Below are 26,375 nucleotides of genomic sequence, written 5' to 3'. Positions count from 1 at the left end.
CTGACACAAACACACACTGACACACAAACACAAGTTGACAAACACACACTGACACACAAACACACACACTGACACAAACACACACTGACACACACATTGACACAAACACACACTGACACACAAACACACACAAGTTGACAAACACACTGACACACAAACATACACATTGACACAAACACACACTGACACACACATTGACACAAACACACACTGACACACAAACACACACAAGTTGACAAACACACTGACACACAAACATACACATTGACACAAACACACACTGACACACACATTGACACAAACACACTGACACACAAACACACACATTGACAAACACACACACATTGACACAAACACACACTGACACACAAACACACACACAACTTTTCTCATTTCCGATTTACTTTAATTTTAAATACTAAAATAATTAAAACTATTAATTAATAAAACTATTAATAAAAAATATATACAAGTAAAAAATAATAAAAATGACAAAAACAACAAAATTACAAAAACTCTAACTATATATATATATATATATATATATATATATATATATATATATATATATATTTAAAAATAATAAAAACCATAACAGTATCTAAAAGATACTAAAATATCTGCGTTGGTATTGACGCGCATGCGCACATCCGTCATTCTTTCCCGCCGCAATGATGGACAATCACAGGTAAAGTTTATCAGCTATACTTCAGGGAAAAATGAAGTAAATTCTCTTTTATTTAAAGACTAAATAATGAAATTGTGTCTGTAATGTTTGATAACAGTTGTTTAGTTCGGTTTTGTCGACGGCATTAGAAGCTTTAGACAGAAATCAGCCGTTAGAGTTTCTGAAGGCGATTCCTCAGCCAATTTACATTAAGATAATGAAGTATAAAGTGGTAATGATCACAGAGAGCCGTGTGTTGTGTTCAGACAGCAGGACTTTCCTCTGAACGACGCGCTACAGGAGCTTCTGCAGCAGGGGGCGACGCGCGCGCGGGAACTGAGAGACGCGCAGCAGCAACTACACACACTACAGGTGCACGCGCGCGCGCGCACACACACACACACACACACACTACAGGTGCGCGCACACACACACTGATATCTTCATATACACCACACATCCTCCTGGATATACAGCTAAAACAGTTGAATAGCTTGTTTGCAGTCACGTGATTCTGATGATGAGAGTTCAGGTGTGTTTCCTGCAGGTGTCTCTTGTGGAAGCGGATCAGAGCTGCGAGTCTGTGTGTTCTGCTGTGAATCTGAAGCAGAAGATGCTCAGCGCGGTTCACTGTGACCTGGAGCAGGTGCGCCGCAGCATCGTCGGTCTGGACGCTCAGATTCAGGCCGTCCTGCTGGAGAACCTGAGCCTCAGAAACTCCATCGAGGAGCAGCAGGAGAAGTCCAGCGCACAGCTGATGCGGTTCGGCTCGTACCGCAGCCAGACGCAGGAGTACCGGACGGCCGTGTCTGCGCTGGAGAGCCGAGCAGACGTCCATCAGGAGCTGCGGCAGAAGGAGCAGGAGGTGCGAGACCTGAGAGCCGCGCTGGAGGAGCTGAAGACGGATCTCCAGAACCCGGACGGAAGTGCTGTCCGACAGGCGCAGGTCTCTATAGCTGTCAAACATTTGAGAATAAAGCAGCGTTTCCATCACATGTGTCCAAGAGAACAAAATCATCACTTCCTGCAAAATATCCACTGGTTAGTCCAGTTATCCAATCACAGCCTCTGCTGAGCCAGTCACATGAGGTTTTGAGGCATTTATTAGGGCTGGGTATTGACACAGTTTTCACAATTCAATTCGATTACTATTGACATGCTTTCGATTTGATTACGATTTCGATTCGGTATCGATTATTTTGGATGTAGTATTTCAGTTTCAGCACATGGCAAATTTTCTAGAGGAAAAAAATCTCTCCACTAATGCTGTAAACTACACATGAGAGTCAGCTGGTGCTACTATAATAATACTGAAGGTCAAATTAACTTATTTATATACAAACACTTAAATTACACTCAATGTTTTTATTATAAATAATGTTTAGAATTACATAATCATATTTCTACTCCAATTCGAATTTAAATCACGGCTGTTTTTTATTCAAACATGCATTAAATATTGAAGAACATTAAATATTATAATGAATATGTAATGGTGCATAGCTATATTTATCTTTCTAGAGCACTTTTCTAGCTGACTAATGAGTTTATGGTCACTGAATATGTTTTTCTGAGGTAAATGTGACGTCACGTGACACTGAAGCTGTTTTATTGAGGTTGAAGCACTGATTGAGCGATTACACGAGACATGATACGGATTTCAGTAAGTTGTACTGTATATTTTAACATACCTTCAGATGTTCATGTTTATTTCGCTGTAACTGGTATTAAAGCGGAGGAGAGGATGATCACATGCTTCTCTTTAACTGAGGCGCTAAAGCGATCCGTCACGCCACATTAAACAGCGCCAAAACGGTATTTATTTTCTGAATCTCATAATAAGATGGACGTTATTTGAAATCTGAGACAAGATTACTGCGATTTATCGAATGGGAGGAGCTACATATTCTGCTCATTCATCAACTGAAAACAGACTAGACTAATCGATTCTTGGGATTTAAGAATCGATATCGGATCGTAAAAATGAGAATCGATTAAAATCAAGAAATCGATATTTTTTACCCATTTTTTACCACATTAATTTGTCATCAACATTTTTATAATTTATGCTCATCTTGGTGCGTTTTTATGCGATATTCTAAAATGTGCATAAAAATATGTGGATGGAAACATCTTGTGTTTGTTTTGATCTTTGCAGAAGGAAATTGACTTTCTTAAGGCGAATATTCATGAAGCCCGACAGACTGTGAGGGAGAGAAAAGCTCAGCTGGAGAACGAAGAGCGAACGCAGACGCAGCTGAGGAGAGAGATCGAGGTCAGTGAATGAATCACTCTCAAGTCCAGTCAGCTTTAGACAGTTCAGATTGATTCAGAATTACAGAATCAGTGATGCAAACTTCATCAGAAATGAGGCAGTGTTGTAATCCTCTAACGTCGTGATGTTGCTTGACTCAGATTCAGCAGCGCAGATGCGAAGCCGTCCTGAAGCGTCTGCGCAGTCAGCTGAAGAAGGCGCAGTCGGGTCACTGGCAGCTGCGCAGTGATGTCACACACCTGGAGAAGCAGCTGCAGGATCTCAGGAGTCAGCTGGAGGAAGATCAGCGCTGAGAGGAACAGGTTACGCTCATGTTTGAGACACTAAGTTAAATGCGTTTGGATGTTCTGGAAACGTTTGATTTAAACCGGGTTTAGTTCAGTGCTGGTTTTAAATCAAAATAAGAACATTAAAAATAAATCATTAAGAGCTGTGAAATATTTTCAACAGTCCTTCAATAAAACCTCCCTAAACGAAAGTGTTTCGCTGACATCATCAGACCTGCTCTAGAAGCTGATTGGTTGATGCTGAATCACTGCTGAACATCAGGAATCATTCAGGCTTCATGAATCCTTCACCTGCAGACCGAATCATCGATTTTCGTGATTCATATGTGACGCATTAATCATCGTTAACATTACTATGAAATCGGCTCTTTCTAAAGAAGCGCTCGGGAACATCAGCGCTGTCGTTTGATCGTCTCGCTCAGATGATGAGGAGCTTCTGTGTTGAAGGTGAAACGAACAAACAAAAGAGCGTCTGGCTTTGATATTGATGCTGTTTGAGGCCTGAATGACACACAAACTTCAGTCAGACCATGTGATCATGAGACTCGTTACTGAACTGTGATTGATGTGAAATACTGTCATCATCTGATTACTGATTCTGTGAAGCCTGATGTTCTTCCTCAGTAAACCAGTGTGTTTGAAGCACTTGCAAAAGTCCAAAAGAATAGAACATATTTTCTTTCTCTTTGTCTTCTTAGATCAGTCTGATACAAAATATCATACTCTAATCATGTGAAAAACGAGTAAAAGTAACCTAAAGTCGTCGTAACCCTAGTTCTTTTTCTATTTGCGTTTAATAAACGTTATTTCTGAATGTTCAAAACATACGTTTTTTCTTGGTTATGTGAACGTTTAGGGAACATTCCATTGTATCATTTCTCAAACATTATGGGAACGTTCCTTTTGAATGTTCTCTGAAACAAGGAAAAAACGTTAGATCAAATAAACGCTCCATGAACGATGTATAAATAACGTTGCACTAACATTCACATCATCCGCATTTAACATCCGCCGAACAAAGACTTTATCATTTATGCTGAATAAACCTGAACAAATATGATGATGGAGAGAGAATATTTCACACGAGAGAGAGAGAGAGAGAGTGTGTGAGGTTATGAGGAGCAGCTTCCTGTTGGGCTCCGAACAAACAGGAAACACATTCAGACACAGGGCTTCAGATGTTTGGACTCTCGCTGTCACACACTAAAGCGCTGCTGTTGATTGACTGCTGTGGTGCAGAGGGGGCGGGGCTTAAGGTCAAAGGTCACAGCAGAACATAAACACACAAACATGAGCTGCACGATTCTTCCTTCAATTCATCCAGAGACACGTGATGATTTTACCCTCTTTCTCCGTCCCAGTGACCCTCGACACATTAACCCTGTAAAGATACTGCATCGTGTCTGATACGCCCTCTGAATGATCAACACGATCTGATAAACCAAATATGATACTCAAAAAAACACGTATGCAAAAACTGTCTGAAGGTTCAATAAACTGATCCATTTAAAAAAATAAAAACTTTCGGACATAATTGTGTGTCATAAAAGGGGTCATGAACTGCGTTGTTTTATTGTTTTATAATGTTTCCTGGGGTGCACTTATAATGTTAGTATGATTTTTACATCAAAAATGGTCATAATTTAGAAATAAAAGGCATTTTTCCTTCCCTGATTTTATCCTCTGATTTGAGCGCTCTGTTTTAAGGGGCGTGTCTCTGAGAGACTTCAGTGTAAACGCCCACTGCTGTGATTGGCTGACATATTTGCATATGAAATAGCTCAGTATTACTCTCTCTTTTACCATGTTTACCACAGCTCTCAAGGTTAACTAATCATGAAAAGTGTTGATTACATTTAGATGAAACGGTGTTTCCCGCAGGATTTTGTGAGACTGTGGTGAGCGGACATCGGTTCCTCTAGGGGGGTCCGGAGCACGCCTCCCCGGAGGAAAATTTTGTATATTTTAATATTTAAATGGATAAATCTGGTGCATTCTGAGAGCAAAATTAGATTAATAAAGAAATATGTTATCTTGTAAACAATTTTGTGTTCTAAAAGTAGTTTATTTATTAGTGATGGTAGGGCACATTAGTCATGTACACAACATATAGTAGGCTAAATGATAATTCATAAGTGGTCAAACATACATTTAAACCATTAAAAATATGTAGCAAAAGAGGTTACCTTTGTTGAATTAATTTATTAGTGGGAGCCAGTATCTGTATTTGTGGAACTAATCATCTTTGATTTGTTAGCCAATCCAGAATGCAAACACACCACTTCATTATAGAGAAAAATAACAAATGAATAAAAGTATATAATCATAAGCTGACCAATAAATAAAAAAGTAAACTAGGTGAATATATAATTCAGCAGCAAAAAGTATTCCAGCCTAATTCCTGGAAAAAAAACTTTGCACAGTAATTTAGCAAAGCAATAGCAAAACTCTCTGTTTTTACTGTTATTTGTATTCCTTATGTTCTATTTTTATTATTCTTCTTTATGTAAAGTACTTTGAATTACCATTGTGTATGAAATGTGCTATACAAATAAAATTGCCTTGCCTTGCCTAATTTTATAAATCCAAATTTTAATAAAGTTTAAAATTACTATTTGTATTCTTATGAAATAAAATAACGATTTATATTAGATTTATATTTATATGTAAATGAGGCTACATGTATTTATATTAATGTAAGATTAAAATACGCTTATTTTAAATGTATTGTGCAGCTTTTTAATGGGGCAACAAGATATGATAGATACGACAGAACAAAATATTATAATAATCTATTAATAATCGTTCAGTGTGTAAAACCATGATAATATGAAACGCTTCAAAACAGCAGCAAAAAACCGCTTATGCGCATCTCGGGTGCAGAATGATGTGCTTGAAGCAATAAGGAGTCACAGCACGCATTGAAAAAATCACGGCACGAAGACAATCCCTGTGTATATCTGCATCTAACAGTTTATTAATCATATATTTCTTCTCACTTTTAAATTCCAGTACTTGTGCGTGTGACGCCAATTCATAGTCCTTGTGTCGTGCGATCTAACAGGCACACTGTAGCCAGTATGATGACATCGTTCAGAAACGGCAATAGACTCCAGCAACAGCAAGATAAAGTCATTTTATGCAAATCCACAGCCCTTTATGTACATATCAAGTATATAATGTGAATATATCATATTGGAGAGTTTTACCGTGCTGACTGTCGATCTTTACTGAACGCACACGCTGTTTGAGTGCTGAACAGAGAATGATTGACAGCTGAAGCGGAGGGAAGACGAGTTTCTGACTGTGAACTTAAAGTTTAATTTTGAGACTGTGGCGGGTCTAGTCAATGTATGGGAAACACTGTGAAAGGTTGCAGTGATGATCATTGTAGTCGATCACAGATCACACATGTTGTTGAGCTCATGAAAGCAGTGATCTCGTCACTGAAACTCAATTTCTGCACACTAACGAATGCTTTCATCATAACTAACAGTGCAAACACGATGTAACTAAGAGATTGGTTGAATAAAGCGGGAGTTTTGGCACGAGTCCAGAATTCAGTCACTGACAAACTCGCGCTGTTTGATTGACAGCTCCAGCGACTGTAAAGGGAGCGTTCTTTGATTGCTTTCTATATATAATTGAATCACCATTTAAATAACAGATTATTTTCATCCTACTAAGAGAAACAAGGTGAAGTTGAGCGTTTAGTCACTGGTTTGATTTACTGACACACAGACAAAGATCATGTGACTGTACATGAATCATTAATATCAGATCAGGCATTAGAATGAACACAGTTACTGACATGTTGTTGCATTACTGTCGAGTTCATATCGTAAAAGTCTGATAATGCCAAAATGCGATTGATTTACCAACGAATCCACAGTGAAATGAACCGAATACAAATAAATAAAGCTCAACTTGAGACATTCACATTGATGAAAATAAATAATCATATTCCTGCATTAGGATCCTCTGAAAGGTAATGTTATTTTAGTCCTGTATCGCTCTTCTCTCCTCCTCATCTCACTAACACACCAGTGGGCGGGGCTAACGATGCAGTAATGAAGTAGGCGTTGATTTCTTCTGCGGAGGCGGAGTTTCACCATCTATAGACACATTCCAGGACGAGTCGTTCTCTGGGTCTGGTGTCAATAAAAGCTTTTATTGGACTAACAAGGAAGTTTTCCGTTCTGAAACTTTCAGGATATTCTTACAGTACGATGACCTCTTATATATCAGAAGCTCAAGGAAAAGTTGATTTCTCAATTCATAACCCCTTTAAAGGGTTAAACGTGAGATGTAAACGAGCTTTATAAGCACGTGGAGCTTCAGTGTCCATCTGTGGAAGAATGACCAGCTAAATGAATCATGAATCAGTCAGTGGACTAAAGTTATGTCTATATTTAGTTGCCTAGCAACAACATCTCTGACCAGTATCCATGTGACACTGATGAAACGCAGAATCAGAAACTGCTGGAGTAATGAACGACACAAACACACACTGTTAACATATAAACATCATTCTTTCCCCAGATTAATCTGTTTTGTATTACATGTGCTCTAAAATGCTGTTTAAATACGCAAACGATGCATTATCTAATTAAATATGTACTAATTTGCATAAATCTGAACATTGGATAAAGCAGGTTCATAATTCTTCCCGAGGGACTTTTTAATCACTTTGTAAATCAGAAAATACTGTCAACAGACAAAAAACAAATACATTTCACCATGTTTATAGGGGGGAAAAACTTATAAATAAGGAGAATAATAGAAGAACAAACATTCAGAATATAGATATGAATAAACCTGTAAAGTTAGGCGTGTGTAAAGCTGCTGAAGTGGAGATTTCTGCCTCAAACTCACCGCCTTTGAAGATTGACATTTACAGATGTAAATAAAGTGCAATAAAATAAACACAAAGCAGGGGTGTCAAACTCATTTAGGTTGAGGGCCGGATAGGAAGAAAATGTAACCATGTGCCGAATTACATTAATGCGCTGACAGTTACAATTTAATATTAACCAAACAAACTACAAATTAATTTGCAAGAAAACTAGAAAAGACACTGCTCTTTGAAAACGGCATTTGTTTTTACAGTTCAAAGACTTTATTACACTTTTATTTAATATTTTATTAGTGTTGCACTGATTTTTCATGGCCAGTCCAATTTTTTTTACAAGCAAATTTGTCGATTCTGTAGCCGTTGTTTTTGATTTAAATTTGATTATATAATTTTACAGCAAAAACAGCATGGTCTGACTATAGTTTTGTGAAATTATGCTACATAAGACTGGCGCCATACATCTCTATTTTTTTTATTATTGTTCAATTCATTCCCCGGGCCGGATCGGACACCCCTGACTTAAAGTGTCCCTATGACGCTATTTTAAAGATTCACATGCATCCAAAGTCAAAACCACTTTAATTTCAGTGTCTGTAACAGTTCGATCACAGATTCTGTCTCTCTAAACCCCGCCTTTCTGAGAGCTGCTCTGCTGTGATTGGTCAGAAACCAAACGCTCATTATCATATCTGAATCTCAGCTCTAGTAACAGTTTCACTGCATCAATCTCATGAAAGTGGAGAAAACAGCATCTTCTCGACATGAACAACACGAACCAAACCCTTCCAGTCTCAGATACAACTACAGTGATTGAGGGCGGGGCAAAGAGACATTCTTCAGCCAATGAAGACCAGAGGCGGGGATTATGCAAATTAGATCCAATTCTACATCGATTCTTATTAGAGACAACAACTATCTGCACTTTGATATTTAAAGCTTTGCAGACCTTTTACATTCATTTGAGAAGCGTAATAGGGACACTTTAAATGTGTGTTCTGGTTTTCTTTCCACTGACCAGTGCGTGAAGGTCAGTATCAGTAACATTAACACACTAACTGACCTACAGCTGCTCGAGAACCAGCGGTATCTGTTTCCATGTGAAGGAGGGCAGCAGGACACCAGCGTTCATTTCATGGTCATTTATTAAAGTCAGTGTGCAACTGCATGACGTCACATCGTTTGAAGGAAACATGCATGTACTGTGAGGTCAAGGGTCACTGACCGGAGCGATGGACTGTAAGGCAAATAACTTAATCGTTCATGAGGAAGTCTGTGTGTTCGTTCTCACCGTGAAACTCGATTCACGACCCATGTTTATTTTTACACACGAACGTGCGAGCCTTTAAACAGTCCCGGATTCCCACAACACTGAAGGTCAAAGTTCACATTCACCCTCGTTTGGTCTTATTCACATGTGTCGACTACAAAGTGCTCATTTATTCAATACAGCTATAAACAGCCACAAAAATAAAAGGCAAACAAAATAAAACCAGTAACGAAACCATCATAAAAACAGGAGAAGAATGTGGCAACGACAGCACGAGTGGCGTCACGGCTCCGGCTCACGCTGGCGGCTCCGTCGGCACTGATTGTCTGAGGCGGGTGAAGCTCCTGACGCGTGGCGTTTGACAGCAAGATGTGCGATGAGGTCAGATCGTCCGTCTGACTGTGGCGAATGTTCATGCTGAGTCCGTTCACAGTATCGGATAGTCCCGGTCGGGTCCCCGGAGGAGGTCACGCGCTGGCTCCGGGGCCCGGGTTGGGTGGGAGGGCCGGCGGGACCCCTGAGGTGGGCGAGCCGGACTGAACCTCCGCCTGAAACTGTGCCAGCTGCTCGGGACTGGCCAGGTTCTTCAGCAGCGCGTTCTCCTGCTCCAGCTGAGAGTTCTTCTCCATCAGCTCCTTGATCTGCTCCTTCAGTACCTCCACCTCCTCACGCACCGCGTACATCAGGTGACTCTTCACCAGGTCCTGCAGGAACACACAGATAAAAAAAAACAATAAAAAAAAAAAATCACAGCCAATCAGAAGAGCGTGTGGGCGGAGTCTCTATAAGCGCACTTTACTGGCAATCAAATCAATCAAATCACAGCCAATTGGAAGAGCGTGTGGGGGCGGAGCCTCTAAGCACACTGGACTCGCAGTCAAATTTATCAAAACTCACAGCCAATCAGAAGAGCGTGTGGGCGGAGTCTCTCTGCAAGCACACTGGACTTGCAATCAAAAATCACAGCCAATCAGAAGAGCGTGGGGGCGGAGTCTCTATAAGCGCACTTTACTGGCAATCAAATCACAGCCAATTGGAAGAGCGTGTGGGCGGAGTCTTTATAAGCGCACTTTACTGGCAATCAAATCACAGCCAATCAGAAGAGCGTGTGGGGGCGGAGCCTCTATAAGCACTGGACTCGCAGTCAAATTTATCAAAACTCACAGCCAATCAGAAGAGCGTGTGGGCGGAGTCTCTCTGCAAGCACACTGGACTCGCAATCAAAAATCACAGCCAATCAGAAGAGCGTGGGGGCGGAGCCTCTATAAGCACACTGGACTCGCAGTCAAATCAATCAAAAATCACAGCCAATCAGAAGAGCGTGTGGGGGCGGAGCCTCTGTAAGCGCACTGCACTCGCAAACAAATGGATAAGTACATAATGTAATTCAAAAATATTACTCCATATTAACATTAAAAATTAAAATTATATTAAAAATACTTAATCTCTATTCATATGGAATACACTTTTGTTTACAGTTTCAACATTCTTGTTTCCTTTCATTTATTTTCAAGAATTATTCATTGTCGCTTTCAATACAGCGATAAATATTCAAACTCACATTAAAGTCTTTAATCAGAACATGAGATTATCGTATTTTGTGTGTTGTTGCTCCAGCCCTGATGTTGTAGAAATACTGACCTTATGGACGCAAAATGAATTCCAGTGTAAACAAATAAATCTGTATCACGCTAATTTTAGTAATTTTGTTGTGCGTTTTTTAAAAGTTTGATAAGTTTTTGTTTTTTAAATGTGCGTTTTATTAATTTTTTAGTACGTCAAGTTAATCTAAAAAGTTAGAAATATTGCCTCGGTTTATTTTGTAACTAAAACAGTTTGTTTTTGGTTAACCATAATAACCACGGCTCCTGTTTTCACTAGTTTGTGATGCAGGATTTATGAGCAATTTCTAGCTGGTTAAACATTTCCGAGCAAAACACAGCTAGAAATCCCATGACACTGACAATCACAATTATACGATTCCCTTATATTTCCACGGGAATAAAGACCTAAAGCGGATTTATAAGCGCTGGATCAGGGATTCTGCCTGTATATAATCTTTGCATCCGTCTGGAGTGGGAAAGAGGAACAGAATGTTCTTCATCCAGAGGGTGGAGCTGCTCAGTTATTCAGGGCATCAGTGTCAGCGTTTGCCTAGCAACAACCACAGCCTCCAACAGACCAATAATAAACACAGACTGAGCAGTTTCAATGTCATTACAATTCACATTCGAATAATAACAACCCAATTATTTTACATATGAATACGTGTTAAATGAACCGTATATGACTCCATAATGTCAGAAGGCTTCATGTCATGTTATGTAAAGATGCTGTTCAGTGAAGCAGAATAATGATCTTAATCAAGAAATGTCAGATAAACTCACCATGGCTTGCTCGATCTTGTTGTCTATGGCCACCACACTGGCTCCTGAGGAACTGAGAAGAAGAAGAAGAAACACAGTTATTCATTCATTCATGGTTCTGATGATGTTGCATAAGAGCAGAAGATGAAGATTCCAGGCAATCGAAACTGAAAGGATCATCAGATGAGCGGTTTTCCGATCGTTTATGAGATGCTCCTGATATGATCACGAATATCTCGTGTTTACCTGTTCTCTAGACTGACGGGAGACGAGCTCTCAGCGCCCAGAACCGACGACAGAAACGAGATGGAAAAACTCCTCAGCTGACAAACACCGACATCCATCGCCACCGTGTAACACGGAGAATTCATTCTATTCCGCCATCAAACGCGTCGAACAGAACCGAGAAACATTCGAGTCGCGCTGAATGTCACATTCTCGCTCCTGTTCGTGATTTATTCCGATGATTTCGACACAAAGGCTCTGAATGAACTCAGTGCAGCGAGAATCTGCAGCCGCTGACATATTTGCATAATAAAAGAGGCAGCGCGCTATTGGCTGAGACCGCGGGTCATTTGACTAATCTATGCCGCGCCCCGCCCCTCCCTCCTGCTGCTTCAGAGCTGACACGAGACGCGAACAAAGTCTCAATGAAATCAAAACAGACTATTCTTATTTTTTTAATTTATATTCAATTCAATATTTATTTGCGTAGCGCTTTTCACGATACATATCGATTTAAAGCAGCTTTACAGAGGATGCATGTCAACATTACAATTTAGAGAATGCAGTTAGCTAATAATTTAAGCAATGTAATTTACAATCACTGTTAGCAGTTTAACTGAACGTAGAAGCAATGAGCTCCTGGAAATAATGAATTACATATTAACAATAATTGGGATATATAGAAATTTGGGAATGTGCATGTTGATCCAGATATTGCGTCATCGCAGGAGTTGGCGCCGTATGCCCTTGTGACGTGAAGTTGCACTCGTTTTCTCTATTGTGATGTATATCTGAGTGAAACGCTTCTCAAACAAGAACAAATGTAGGGCGGGGCTTGATTTTGTCTGTGGAGAATTGATTGGATGGTTGCTATTGGTGGATCTCATGTGAGTGACAGGTTGCCCCGCCCTCATCACCAGAGATCTAATTATTGGCAGATACTGATATTTATATGTATTTTAAGTCAGTATCTGCTGTACTGTTATAAAGATCTGATTATATAAATATCAGCATCTGCAGCAAACAGCATATTTTTGCTCAGTTTGAGTCTCTGAATGAAATGAAGCTGTTTTTATATCTATATCAGACGATATGAGCCATAAAAGCCTGATGCATCAAATGTGATACTCTAAAAACATATGCAATTTTTTTTTTTTTTTTTTTTTGAAAAGGTATAATAAACCTCCATTTAAAAAAATGCACTATGTAGAAATAAATTCAAAACATTCCTGTAAAGGAATAACCGAAACAACGGCGGCTGTAAAACTCAAATATCCACAAATGAACGCAATGCAAGTCGCTTTGGATAAAAGCATCTGCCAAATGCATCAAATATAAATGCACAAAGAATGTTGCTTTGATAAATACACTGAAATAACTTCACAGCAAATGCGTAAAGATACAAAATATCAAATATTGTCATCAGTAAAGACATGAATCACGTGTTCATCATCCTGACCCAGTTCCCATCAGCCCCAAACAAACAAACGGGAGCGTCCGTGCGTTTTACCTGCGGTGTCGCTCCAGTTCCCAGAACAGCAGATGCAGCGGCATCTTCTCGGGCAGCCCCGTCTCTCTCATGGAGCTGTCAATCAAACACTCCACGCGCCGAACGCCCGCCGAACCCCGTTACGCCCTCACACGCAAACCACATCAACACGGCCACGCTACAGCTCTGTGTGTGCGCGAGCTGCTAATTGACCTCCCACTGAACGGCTTCAATGCTCGTCACACACACACTAACAGTGGAGAAGATGAAGCTGTGATGTCACTTCAGTCACGTGACCAGCTGCTGTTACATAAACAGTCAGTGAAGATTAGAAGCAGCAGCCAATCACATGCTCGGGTCTGGACACACACCACACGCCCGTATTAGCGTACGGTCCGCCGCACACAGCACGAGCCCAGCGTCCACCGCTACAGGACAAAGACTGAGGGAACACACACACACACACGCACACACACACACACACACACACACACACACACGGCCACAACAACACATGACCTACAAGAACAATTAAACCATCACAACATGAGGAAATGCTCGATTCACACAAACAGCACAAGACACACTAATAATGGGTCACATGGTCTAAAAAAGCACATTTCACGAAACTCAAATGAAGATAACGTGGATATGATGTCACTGATGGGCGACGCAGGGTCACGGTCCCTGTCCTGGTTAAAATTGCTTATTTCTCTGGATTTAAAGTGTCTTGGAAACATTTGGGATAATGTAAGTACACAAGTTAACAAAATATACAACACTGTTATAGTGTTTTTTGGATATTTTAATCTAAAAATCTTACATATTGTGCCTTTAATAAACTCCAGAGCTGCTGCTTCAGATGCATGAAGCTCTGGAACTGAACATCTCCAATCAAACTGCTGCGAGATAACACCCCTGCTTTCAGGAATAGTGTGTGTGTGTGTGTGTGTGTGTGTGTGTGTGAGTGTAGGACTGATGAAGTGAGACTTTAGTTCAATCAGACGAACATCTGAATGTGTTTCTGCAGCTTCGCTCTTTCTTCTCGTCTCTCAGTGATTGTGTAAATCTGGTGTGTTTTCACGAATGTTTCTCGGAGTCTCACATCACCTGCGTCTCGTCTCGTGTGTGTAGGACACAGGGCACATAGCAACTGTTGCCAAGGCGTGCTGAGCTGGTCGTCTGTGATTGGCTGGAGGTCTCGGTGTGGTCTTACATAACCGACATGTCACACAAAAGCGAGTTGTGCAGCACACACACACACACACACAGATGTGCTAATAAACACTCATCTAGGGCTCTAAGAAATGTTTAAATTTTCCTAAATTCAGTTCCATTTTCATGTTTTAATTAAATTTTATATATATATATATATATATATATATATATATATATATATATATATATATATATATATATATATATATATAAATGTTTTTTTTTACAATAATAGTGCCCTATGAAATTTTTTTTTTATTCTGTGTTGTGTTTTAATAATTCTAGATTCATGATTTAATAGAAATTTAGTATCAAAAACAGAAACACTAATGTATTTAATCTATTAAATTAACAATTCCTTTTATTTATTTGTCAAACAAAAATCAAAATCTGCCAAATTCTGAGACATACAAATTCTATTTTCACGATTCCGTCCACATTTTCCACGCCACAGAAATCACAGATCTGTGATGATGATGATGATGATGATGAAGACACAAACACAGACGGATGTGAGATTATCTGCTCACTCAGATTAAAGACACACAGCTGATCTGAGGCCCAAAGCTTCTCCATCCAAACACAAACTAGTGTGAGAGGAGACGCACTGCCACCTTCAGGACACACACAGCACTGCAGCGCCTCCATCTAAACTCTAACAGGACAGTCATCAGTACAGATGATCATCATCTGTACTGTCCTCAGATCAGCTGCTGATATCAGCTCATATACAGTCAGACACAATGCTAAAACTAAAACCATAAAAAAACATGTTCGTTACTTGAAATAAAATAAAATAAATGAAACTGAAATAAAAAATAAAGTTTTACAAAAAATTATAAAAAAAAAAAAAACGAATTCAAAATATTAATGAAAACTATATTAGTGTCTCAATGATACTAAACCAACACTGATTCTGTCAGAATCACAGTTAGAAATATGAATTCAGATGTCAAAGCAGCACTTTCATATTCTAGCGTTTTACAACTTCAACATTTTACTTCTGTGAGGAGATTTCAGACACTGTTGAATGAAGAAGACGAAACAAAACCGAACAGCACCTGACTTTAAGAACAGGAACATAAACTCATAAACAGATTTCATCTTCAATATTAGTAAGAAATCTCTGTACTAAACTCCATCCAGACACGCTGAATCAGTTTATTCTCCGATCATCACTGACGGACTGAAGCAGATCCTCCAGAAACTGCTGAAAAACATCAAAACATCAAGTTCTTCCTCAGTGTTTCTGTCTCGTTTTCCAGCACAAATATCTGAACATTCTTAAATCAAGATACATTTACTGGAGAAGAGAAATGACTGAAAAATCATGAAGTGAGTTTAAGTTTAAAACAAGATCAATATCTGTCCATGAAGTCAGAAAAATAATCTGAATTCAAAGGAAAACAAGGTATTTTTCTGACCCCGCTGACAGATGCTTGTTCTTGTTTTAAACTTAAACTCACTTAAAGACTCAATATCTTGATTTAAGAATGTTTACATATTTGTGCAGGAAAACAAGTCAGGAACACTGAGGAAGAACATGATGTTTTCCGTGTCGCATCACATGACAGCTGACGCTGCAGTTATTACACACAAGAGACAACGTCACATCAATGATTAAAACACACACGGGTCACGTGACGCCGATGGGGTTTTTCCACTGGACTCTCAGCTTGAGTCAACACTGCAAACCACAAACACAGACGCTCATGTCACATGACCTCACCACACGTGTGGCATCTCGTAAATAAAAATGTATTTTTATTCCAATTCTGCTTTCACTTTTGTCAGTCTGACGTTAAAAATGAAATCTGATTTAACTTTCAGTTACTCTGCAGTGTGAAATACTGCATCCCACAATGCAATGCAAAGAAAATAAGAATAAGGTTAAAGTACTGAATACTGAGGCTCGTCTCCATCAGTTCAACACTTCGTCATGACGACGCTCACATCTTCTGCTGAGTCACTTACTGAACCGCAGATGCGTCACTATGGCAACCAGACAGGCCGCTCGCCCCGGTCCACCGCCAGAGACTCTGATCCGGACAGACGGAGAAACAGGGCAGATCTAGAGGAGAGACGGACGAGTGCTCCGGAGACCAGCGGATATATTTAGAGGACTGACCGAACATTGAGCTCAAACTGAAGAACAGAAACTCATTCAAGGACAAACTCTTCATCAAACACTGATGTACAGAAACACCGTTATAACTGCAGAAACACTGACGGATTCTGCTACGACACATATAACCTGTTCATGATGTCACAATACAAACATTCAACTAGACTTGCAAAATATCTTTATTTTGAGTTGAAATATGAGATATCATGAGATTCACCCTTAAACTGTTGATCTCAATATTAGATCGTATCACTATCAGGGTTATTATAGTGACCTGAGACTAAAACTAAACCCTCAAAAACACATTTTTGTAAATTGAAACAGAATAAAGTTAGCTGAAATAAAATAAAATATATATATAAAAAACATGAACTTCTTTTATTTCAACTACTTACCAAGGCAAAAAATTTTGATTTTCATTTAATTTAACTTTATGTATTAAAATAATAATAATAAACAATATATAAAAAAAAAACTAAACAAAAACATAAAATGACAACTAAATTAAAACTTAAACCTTTAACAAAATAAAATGGGAAAATTAAAACTACTATAAAATAAAATATATAAAAAAAATAAATAAATAAAAATAATTAACTGTTTTTATATATAATCAGTTATTTTTATAATCAGTTATTTTTTCTCACTTTCATTTATTTTAACATTATGTACTAAAATAACAAATAATAATAATAATAATAATAATATTAAATAAAAATGTAAAAAATATTTAAAAAAAAAACTAAAATGGCAACTAAACTAAAACTTTAACAAAACAAAAAAATAAAATAAAAAATAATAATAAATAAATTATATATATATAGTTTATTTCAACTAGTTACCAAGGTAACATCTCACTTTCATTTAGAATTAGTTTAATGTTAATACTATAATAAAATTTTTTTAACATAATTTTTTTTATAAAATAATTTTTTTTAAATAAATAAAATAAAGAAAAAAAGTTAATTAAAAATTAATACAAATATTAATATTAAAAAAATTAATTAAAAAAAGACACCAAAATTACTAAAACTTTGTACTAAAAACAAAAAATAAAACGGAAATGTTCAATTACACTCAACCAATCCCAGCCATCAAACCCTAACTCAGTTAACTCTTACCTGTCCTCATCTGCTCCAGCTGAGACAGCGAAAGCCCCGGCGCCTCCGTCTGGTCCGAGCGCGGCCGCAGCATCAGGAGCAGCGGGTCCAGCGAGGCCCGTGAAGCCTCCAGCGGTCAGCCGCGGCAGAGACAGCAGCGAGTGATGCTGCAGCAGCAGCCGATGGGCGTCTTCCAGCTGCGAGGCCGTGACGTACGAGGGGGGGAACGCGGATCTCAGCGGAGCGGCGGATGAAGACAGCAGGCCTCCAGTGTGCTGCTGCTGCTCCGGGTTGAAAGCGCTGCTCTGGGGCCGCGGAGAGACGGGCTGAGCGACGCCCACTGGAGGAAGTCCCGGAATCCCAACGGGCACCGGAGCGGCTCTGGGCGACACCGCAGTCTGAACGGGAGGAATCTGAAGAGGCTGAGCTGCCGGCATCGCGCTGTACTCCACCGGAGGAAGCGAGCCCTGGCTGGCGGACGCCGGAGGTGCTCTCTGGGCCTCTACCGCGTAGGGTCGGACCGGGACACTCTCCGGACCTATCAGGACGCTGGCGGCGGGCTGGAGGTCTTGTGGGTGAGCGTGCGGAGCGGGGTAGGCCTGCTGGACGTCTCCTCCGCCGCTCAAGGTGCTTCCAGAAGAGGAGCTGCTCGTGCTCTCGTGTTCGGACTGGATGATGTTTTCCACGGCTTTGTGAACGGCGGACGTGACGTCTCCAGCCGGCGCGTCTTTTTCGTAATACTCCGTACAAGTCCAGCGGCCCTTCCGAAACGGCTCCGAGTTGGAATCGAGCTTCACCACCCTGAAGCGAGAGGCTGTGCTCATCTGAGGAGCTGCGGATGCAGCCGTCGCCGGCATCGCAACGGGTACGGCGCCGGCGTCCGGACCGGCTGCGGCGGAGTGGCTCGCGGATCCGCCGGTCTCAGCTTGGATGGAGCATCCACTCGGAGCCGGAGGGACAGAAGGGATTGTCGACGCCAAAGCCGCGGGCCGCCCTTGAACGGCCTTGTGATGGTGGACTCCATTGACCATGTAGCCCTGGTGCATCACCGGTTCGTTCGGCGACGTGACTCCGGGAGTCTCGCCTCCGTGCAAACTATTCAGCGTCTCCTCCGACGAGCTCCGCACAGGGACGCCCGTGTCCGTGGCTCGGGAAACCGACACGTCGAGGATGTCGGACGAGGAGAGGTCCTCCGTGTGCGACTCGTCCATGTCGTCGTAGCTCTCCGTGTCGTCCGCGATGCTGTTGTTGCCGCTGGCGGACACCTGCGCCGGCAGGACGCTCGTGATCTGGAAGCCGCTCTTCTTCTTGCCTTGCGTCCCGACGGTCTGGAGGTTGAGGCTGTGGGGCGGGTGGTGAGGCGACGAAGAGCCGGCTGGTGCCGGAGGAGCCATCAGCGCTGGTGTCTGGTGGTCATCAGACGGGACGGTGGCTCCGCTGCCCCTGCGGCCGGCGAACACCGACGGGTGGGACATCCGCCTGCTCTCGCTGGTGGATTCTGAGTGATGCATCTGGTGGAATTCACTCTTGTACGGTCAAGCGTAATGGTCAAGCGAGTTCTGGACCTGATGGACACACTACAGTCTGTGCAGTGAGGTCAAGAAACAGCTTATAGTCCCCATCTAAAGAGCTTCTCGAGTGTTTATAATAAATAATGCAGGCTAACGCTAGCGGTTAGCACGTTTTAAGCTCCTGTTTGTTAAATGACAGCTAACTAAATCCTCCAGCAGCAAATATCCTGACAGAAACACATAATCACGAGTGTGTATCAGTGACACGCGTCAGCTGCGGCTCAATGCCGGCTAATAAATGAACATAAACAGACAGTCGACATCACCTCAGCTCTGCAGACGCTCATCCGAACTCTTGATCTGAATGATTATTGACTCAAACGCGGTTTAAATCCCTCGAGTCGCGCTTTCTGCTCTCAGGCCTGAGCGGAGATGGTGAAATGGCTTCATTCGCAGGTTTGCTGTCTCATCCTGTCTCTGTCTCATCACTGCTGAGCGCTGTTAGCACGCTAACCGACGAGCTAGCAGCTGTGGTGACGCCAGCAGGGGGCGGAGCCGCGGCGCGCAGGACACGCCCATCACGAGGCGCTGTTGCTGCAGCTGATCTGGAATCAGAAGTCTCGCGCTTGCCAAGGATGAGCTGCGGCGGGAGAGGCTGATCTCAGAGCGGCTGAGGATTTATTAGTTTTCACAAGGTTAAAAATAACCGTTGTTTTTTTTTTTTTGTTAAACATAATTTGTTATTTTTTTTACATGGACTAATAAACATTTTTATAAGTTTTGCAGTTAATTGTTTTCAGTAATAATATTGCAGTGTAGTTAATGTTAACTAATTGAACCACATTATAAAAAGTGTTATTGTTTTGTGGATGAAAACAAATCCACAGCCAAAGTTCATTTTAACTGCATAATAAATAAAAGGCACTTGTTCTGTCACGACTGGCACATTTGATTGTCTGACTGCACACGTGATCTGATCGATGTGACGTGTGATGAAGAGCTGATGAAGGACTTTTGTTGTGTTTGTTACTAGATGAACCTGCAGAGCTTCTCAATATTAAACGCTTCAGCGTCTCCACCCTTGATGGATGAGACACATGAACAGCTGCAGGTGAAGACAGAAACACACACAAGTCCAATCAGATCCTTTATTGGCCTGCTGACAACAACATCTGTGAGCTTCAGTGCAGAAACATCACAGATCACACTCATTTCTAATATAAATTCATTTGTATTGTCGTCTTCTTTTGCAAGAACAAACATGATTAGTAAATAAAAATAAAAAAAGTGAAAAACAAATCTATGGAAGCTTGTTTCAGATACAGAATAAAAAAAATAAAAAAAAAGGTAATTGCAACTTTTTCACAGTTGCAACTTTTTATCTCACAATTCTGAAAAAAGTCACAATTCCGAGTTTGTCACAATTCATACTTGCGAGAAATAAACTCACAATTGCTAGAAAAAAAAAAATTGCGTTCATCTCACAATTCAGACTTTTTCCTTGCAGTCGAGTTTATCTCTTACAATGTAGACTTTATAACTCGTAACTTCGAGTTTATATTTCACAATTGTGAGCTATAAACTCCAGTCCAAAACTCATGATTGCGACAAAAAGTCAGAATTGTGGGATTCAGTTTGTATCTTGCAATTCCAAGTTTATATCTCGCAATTTTGAGTTTATATGTCAATTCTGGAAAAAAAAAAATCAGAATTGCGAGTTTGGAATGTTTTTTTTCCACAATTGCAATTTTTGCGATTCCATCATTTTTATCATTTCACAATTCAGCCTGAGTTTATATCTCACAATTTAGACTTTATAACTCGCAATTCAGAGTTTATTTCTTATAATTCTGAAAAAAGTCAGAATTGCGGAAAATAAATTCAAGCAATTGCGAGGAAAAAAGGGGTTTTTTTTGTTTGTTTTTTTACATAATTTATGCAATTCTGACTTTTTCTCAGATAAAAAGTCCAAAATGTGAGATAAAAACTCGTGATTGCAACAAAAAGTCAATTGTGGGATAAAAAGTTTATATCTCGCACTTCTGACTTTATAACTCACAATTTTGAGTTTATATATCAATTCTGGGAAGAAAAAAAAAATAAAAAAAAAAAATAAAAAAAATCACAATTGCGAGAAAAAGCCCAAATGGTGAGATAAAGTTTGTATCTTGCAATTACAAGTTTATATCTCACAATTCAGAGTTTTTATCTCAAAATTCATAATTTGCACTTCACTTTATTACTTGCAATTCCAAATTTACATACCATAATTCTGAAAAAAGGTAATTCTGGGACACATAAACTTGCAACTGAGCGAAAAAAGTACCTCGCTAATTTTTCTCAGAATTGTGAGCTGTAAGATAAAAACTTGTGATTGCAAGAAACTCTGAATTGTGAGATAAAAAGTCGTAATTACCCTTTTCATTTTTTATTGTGTGGCAGAAATGAGCTTCGATAGGAATCATCTTTGATTGTCTTTGCGTTGACTGTCTTTAGTTCCTGCAGCACCATGAATCGTTCATCAGGTGCTTCAAGCACGTCAGTGACTTCCACCATCAGTCATGTGTTCACTCCATGACCTGATGAGTTCAGCGTGTTCTGATCCTTCATCTGTGGAGGTGATGATGCATCATACACTGATTGTTTAGCCCGGTTCATGTTTGCTCTGGATCGTCACACACCAAACCCTGAGCGAACAGCTGCCGGAACACACTGGCTCCGGCTGGACTCTCGTTCACACATGTGACGTCACACGCGGTTTCTGAGCGCTTCTCAGCGTCCGTCTGAGGATCCGAGCGCCGTCCTTCATCTCTAGTGACGCCTTCATCTGACGCGTCACCATTGTTTGTGTTCACAGACACGTCGATTTCCTGACAGTCTTTACCAGCCAGACCGAAGAATCCGTTACGGACGATGTAGCGGACGCACTGCAGAACGACGTTCCTCTCGTGACGGATGTCAGGAGCCAGCAGCTGCACGACAAACACACACATTCAGAAGACGAACGGCGTATATCAGCTGAAATATTGATGCAGGCGTGTGTGTTTGACTCACCATCTCTAGTAGTGTCGGTCGATGTTGCTGTGGTTCAGCAGGTTTACTGTGACCGCCTCGACCTCCTCCTCTTCCTCTTCCTCTTCCTCGTCCTCTCCCTCTTCCTCTGCCGGCCGGGGCATGATGGGATTGCTGTGGTCTGTCTGTGTGTTTTTCCTCCTGCAGTGCTGTGCTCCTCTGGACAGGAAGCGCATGAGCGTCCAGTAACGTCTTATTCTCCTCTAAAGCCAGACTCACCTTCAACACAGCAGCGTCTGTGACAGAGTCAGCAGGAGTTCAGATGTTTGGAGCTTTAATTACAGATAACTCGAGGAAATATAATAAAGTTGACATTAAAACTCACTAAACATTAAAGGGTTAGTTCACCCAAAAATGAAAATTCTGTCATTAATTACTCACCCTCATGTCGTTCCACACCCGTAAGACCTTCGTTCATCTTCAGAACACAAATTAAGATATTTTTGATGAAATCCGATGGCTCAGTGAGGCCTGAGCAATGACATTTCCTCTCTCAAGATCCATTAATGTACTAAAAACATATTTAAATCAGTTCATGTGAGTACAGTGGTTCAATATTAATATTATAAAGCCACGAGAATATTTTTGTTGCGCCAAAAAAACAAAATAACGACTTATATAGTGATGGCCGATTTCAAAACACTGCTTCAGGAAGCTTCGGAGTGTTATGAATCAGCGTGTCGAATCATGATTCGGATCGCGTGTCAAACTGCTGAAATCACGTGACTTTGGCGCTCCGAACCGCTGATTCGATACGCTGATTCATAACGCTCCGAAGCTTCCTGAAGCAGTGTTTTGAAATCGGCCATCACTAAATAAGTCGTTATTTTGTTTTTTTGGCGCAACAAAAATATTCTGGTAGCTTTATAATATTAATATTGAACCACTGTACTCACATGACCTGATTTAAATATGTTTTTAGTACATTAATGGATCTTGAGAGAGGAAATGTTATTGCCTCACTGAGCCATCGGATTTCATCAAAAATATCTTAATGTGTGTTGTGAAGATGAACGAAGGTCTTACGGGTGTGGAACGACATGAGGGTGAGTAATAAATGACAGAATTTTCATTTTTGGGTGAACTAACCCTTTAATATTATCAAATGTAGTTCATTGAAACCTTAATGTAAACTGTGATGTCATACCGTCTGTGTCTCCTTCGCTCTCACTGCTGGTCATTTGGTCCCCATAGCTGGACATCAGTGACCCGAGGGCAGAGGTCACGCACTTGGGGGCGACGGTGAGTCCAGGCTGCGTCTGCTCAACAGATTCGTCCTTATCAGACTCTGAAAGATTAAAACGAAGTTGATTATATGATCAGATCTGAGTGATTCTCGTGTGGAGCGTGTTTCTGACCGGGCTCACTGTCGGCCAGCGCTGCGAGCGGGTCTCGGTCCTGATGCGGCCGCTTCAGTGAGGTCAGCTGATGAGCTCCGCCGCGGCCCCTGCTGTGGCTCTTGATGCGCCTGCACACAGATCACGATTAAATCACCCAACCAATCAAACGCAGCGAACGAATGTGATCAGAAACGCACCCGAACTGCGGCGTCTCCAGCACGTCTCCTCGCTGCTCCTTCACCTCCACCAGCTTCAGCTTCTTCTCCACGTTCCTCAGCGTCGGATAGTTTCTGCACACATGAAGAGGGTTTAATGCAGTGACACGAGACTCTTAAAGAAATATGATTCTTAACGTGTCCTAATAATTATTGTGAGTTTTCACACTTTTGACACTCCTGCCTTTGTATGGAAGCTCGTTTCCACCACGGAAAATAAAAAATGAAAAGGTAATAATCTCACAATTCTGAGTTTTTCTAGCAATTCTGAGAGTTATAAACTGGAAATTGTTTATAAACTCGCAATGGCAAGTTATAAAATCAGAATTCTGAGATAAAAAGTCACAATTATTTGTTTTGTCTCATATTTGAAAAAGTTTGCATAATTGATTCTGTTATTTTCCTGTTTAATCTGCGAAGCTGCTTTGAAACATTCTGTATTAGGAGCAAATCTTGATGACTAAACGTCCATCTCACTTGCGTCTCTCTTCTCTCCATTTGGCGACGTCCTCTGCCGTGTCCAGTTTGATCTTCTTGGCTCCTGGACCGTGATTCTGCAGGAGAACATCAGTGTCAGTCGCTCAGATTTACACATTTAACAACAAACGGCTGGTAGGAACTACAACGAGCTTCTTCCTGGGTTGGTGACATCACTAACCCTAACATTTGCATAAACCCCGCCCCTGAGAACACTCAAAGGGGGCGGGGCCATGTTGGGCTGCTTTAGAGAAGAGGAAGAGTTGTTGTAGTAGTGTTGTTGTCATGCCGTCATTTTACGCCGGACTGCTTCACAAACGAGGGTCAATTCAACACAAAAGATGAACATGACGGCACATGCTAGTGGATGAGTTGAATCAACTCCACAGCAACTACATCAATTTATCCACTAACCATTCAGAAACGTCTAAAAGTTGTAACTTCTTCCTGAGTCTCTCCATCAGTGTCGACTCCGGTTTGAACAATGTAAGGCTGAACACCGTTACTGACAATCCTCATTTTGGCTGCGTGAGATTCTCCAGCTTTGTTGTTGTTGAGCTGTTAAAGCTCCGCCCTCTTCTGGAAAGCGGGCAGCTCATTTGCATTTAAAGGGACACACACAAAAACAGCGTGTTTTTGTTCACACCCAAATAGGGGCAAATTTGACAAGCTATAATAAATGATCTGTGGGGGATTTTGAGCTGAAACTTCACACACACATTCTGGAGACACCAGAGACTGTCTTGTGAAAGGAGCATTTTAGGTCCTCTTTAAAGTTAGAGTGATTATATCTCTTCTAGACGGTCACGGGATGCTTACGTTTCTCCAGTGGATCTTCACCAGCTTCTCATGTGCAGTGAAACGACAGTCTTCAACAGAACACTGAACAGAAGATCAGACGAGGATCAGAATCACTTATTGAGCTCTGAAAGCAGTTTATCTAGCGTGGATTATAGTGGATTGATTACCTTCATGTGCTGCGAGATGTGTTCATCGTATTTGTCTTGAGTTTTGAAGCCTCGGTCACACGTGTCACAGAAATGGCTGAACTCAGGCTCCTTCTGCTGCTTCTGCTCAAAGAAACAAGCAAAACACAGTCATATATGACTGGAGATAAACACCAATACTGGAATAAATCAGACAAATAAAGACTTTTTTACCTTTTTACCCCACTGGTGCTGCCCTGAACCCCGCCAGACATTACGATGATGATGATGATGATGATGATGACCTGACAGAAATGACATGAGGTCAAACCCAGAACTGATGTGGAACTGTTTCATACTAACAACACATGACCAGACTAACTCAACAGCTGACCATGATCCTCCTTACAGAAGATGCTGAGGCAGTACAGATGGTACTTTAATGTGCTAAAAGTATAGAATATGATGGTTTTGAGTATATGACGCTCTCTCCTCGCGTACCTGCGTACTGCTGCTGCCCGTGATACAGCGGCTGCTGATGGTGGCGCTGGCCGGGGCTCGAGCTCCAGGGTTGGTCCAGCTCCAGTCTCTGGACGCCTCGAACTTACTGTGCTGCGGCGTGGAGCTGCTCCAGTGAACCGCCAGTGAAGCTTCTGCTGCTCCGCTGAAGACCGGCGGCGGATACCGCTCCTGTTCACCCGTCATGACCCGCTGCTCGTGTTTTAGATCGGTTCCGGTGAGGGTTTATAAAGTCACATAAACACACACATGTGGTGCGAAAACATGCTGTCCTCCACACGTGTGCGTTCACTTAAACGTCACTTCCGAACTGTCCCTAGTATTTGGTTAAACGCATGACCATAGATGTATATTCACATAGATGCGTCGTAAGCCGTCCGCCATATTGGAACGGTCAAAGCCGGTCCGCGAACATTGACTGAGCGTCTGTAACCATAGACA

General features: G+C 41.1%; 3 protein-coding genes across 7 annotated transcripts in view; 1 reads left to right on the top strand and 2 right to left on the bottom strand.

Annotated features, from left to right (window-relative positions):
* Window positions 1-2,825: 2,825 nt before the first annotated feature.
* The window catches only part of gpr180 (G protein-coupled receptor 180), a 36,141-nt gene continuing 12,591 nt past the window's right edge, over window positions 2,826-26,375 (top strand). The window contains exons 1-2 of the mRNA XM_048198725.1: window positions 2,826-2,942; window positions 3,083-3,244. Of these exons, the coding sequence (XP_048054682.1) occupies window positions 3,171-3,244 (74 nt within the window). The 5' untranslated portion in view covers window positions 2,826-2,942; window positions 3,083-3,170. The remainder of the gene's footprint in view (window positions 2,943-3,082; window positions 3,245-26,375) is intronic.
* zgc:65895 (uncharacterized protein LOC393546 homolog) lies at window positions 7,886-20,036 on the bottom strand. 5 transcript variants are annotated; one of them, XM_048198719.1, is made up of 5 exons: window positions 19,712-20,036; window positions 17,896-19,612; window positions 16,624-16,794; window positions 11,739-11,790; window positions 7,886-10,055 (listed from the first exon to the last, which is right to left on the bottom strand). In XM_048198719.1, exons 2-5 carry the CDS (start codon window positions 19,383-19,385, stop codon window positions 9,819-9,821), a joined length of 1,950 nt encoding a protein of 649 aa, XP_048054676.1. In that variant the 5' UTR covers window positions 19,386-19,612; window positions 19,712-20,036; the 3' UTR covers window positions 7,886-9,818. The 5 variants fall into 5 exon arrangements, with proteins under 5 accessions (XP_048054676.1, XP_048054675.1, XP_048054677.1 ...); XM_048198718.1 differs by having other exon boundaries at window positions 17,896-20,036; XM_048198720.1 differs by lacking the exon at window positions 16,624-16,794 and having other exon boundaries at window positions 17,896-20,027.
* On the bottom strand, window positions 20,520-26,261 carry nufip1 (nuclear FMR1 interacting protein 1). Its single transcript, XM_048198724.1, has 10 exons — window positions 25,913-26,261; window positions 25,650-25,720; window positions 25,458-25,559; window positions 25,309-25,371; window positions 24,490-24,566; window positions 23,995-24,087; window positions 23,816-23,925; window positions 23,605-23,745; window positions 22,440-22,693; window positions 20,520-22,357 (listed from the first exon to the last, which is right to left on the bottom strand). The coding sequence occupies exons 1-10, from the start codon at window positions 26,118-26,120 to the stop codon at window positions 22,040-22,042; spliced, it is 1,437 nt and encodes a 478-aa protein (XP_048054681.1). The 5' UTR covers window positions 26,121-26,261; the 3' UTR covers window positions 20,520-22,039.

Source organism: Megalobrama amblycephala, linkage group LG8 (assembly GCF_018812025.1).
Source record: "Megalobrama amblycephala isolate DHTTF-2021 linkage group LG8, ASM1881202v1, whole genome shotgun sequence".
In the NCBI taxonomy this organism is placed as follows: Eukaryota; Metazoa; Chordata; class Actinopteri; order Cypriniformes; family Xenocyprididae; genus Megalobrama; species Megalobrama amblycephala.
This window is presented reverse-complemented; position numbering and strand designations above follow the sequence as displayed.

Excerpts from the sequence above, each read along its gene's own strand:
- zgc:65895 (XM_048198718.1), bottom strand. The coding sequence starts at position 19,385 with ATGCATCACTCAGAATCCACCAGCGAGAGCAGGCGGATGTCCCACCCG. Across the intron at positions 11,791-16,623 it reads AGTGACGCATCTGCGGTTCA|TTCCTCAGGAGCCAGTGTGG; the intron begins GTAAGTGACTCA and ends TCTTCTTCTCAG. Across the intron at positions 10,056-11,738 it reads ACAAGATCGAGCAAGCCATG|GACCTGGTGAAGAGTCACCT; the intron begins GTGAGTTTATCT and ends GTGTTCCTGCAG.
- nufip1 (XM_048198724.1), bottom strand. The coding sequence starts at position 26,120 with ATGACGGGTGAACAGGAGCGGTATCCGCCGCCGGTCTTCAGCGGAGCA. Across the intron at positions 24,088-24,489 it reads TGGAGAGAAGAGAGACGCAA|AAACTATCCGACGCTGAGGA; the intron begins GTGAGATGGACG and ends TCATGTGTGCAG. Across the intron at positions 22,694-23,604 it reads GAGCGAAGGAGACACAGACG|ACGCTGCTGTGTTGAAGGTG; the intron begins GTATGACATCAC and ends ACTCTGTCACAG.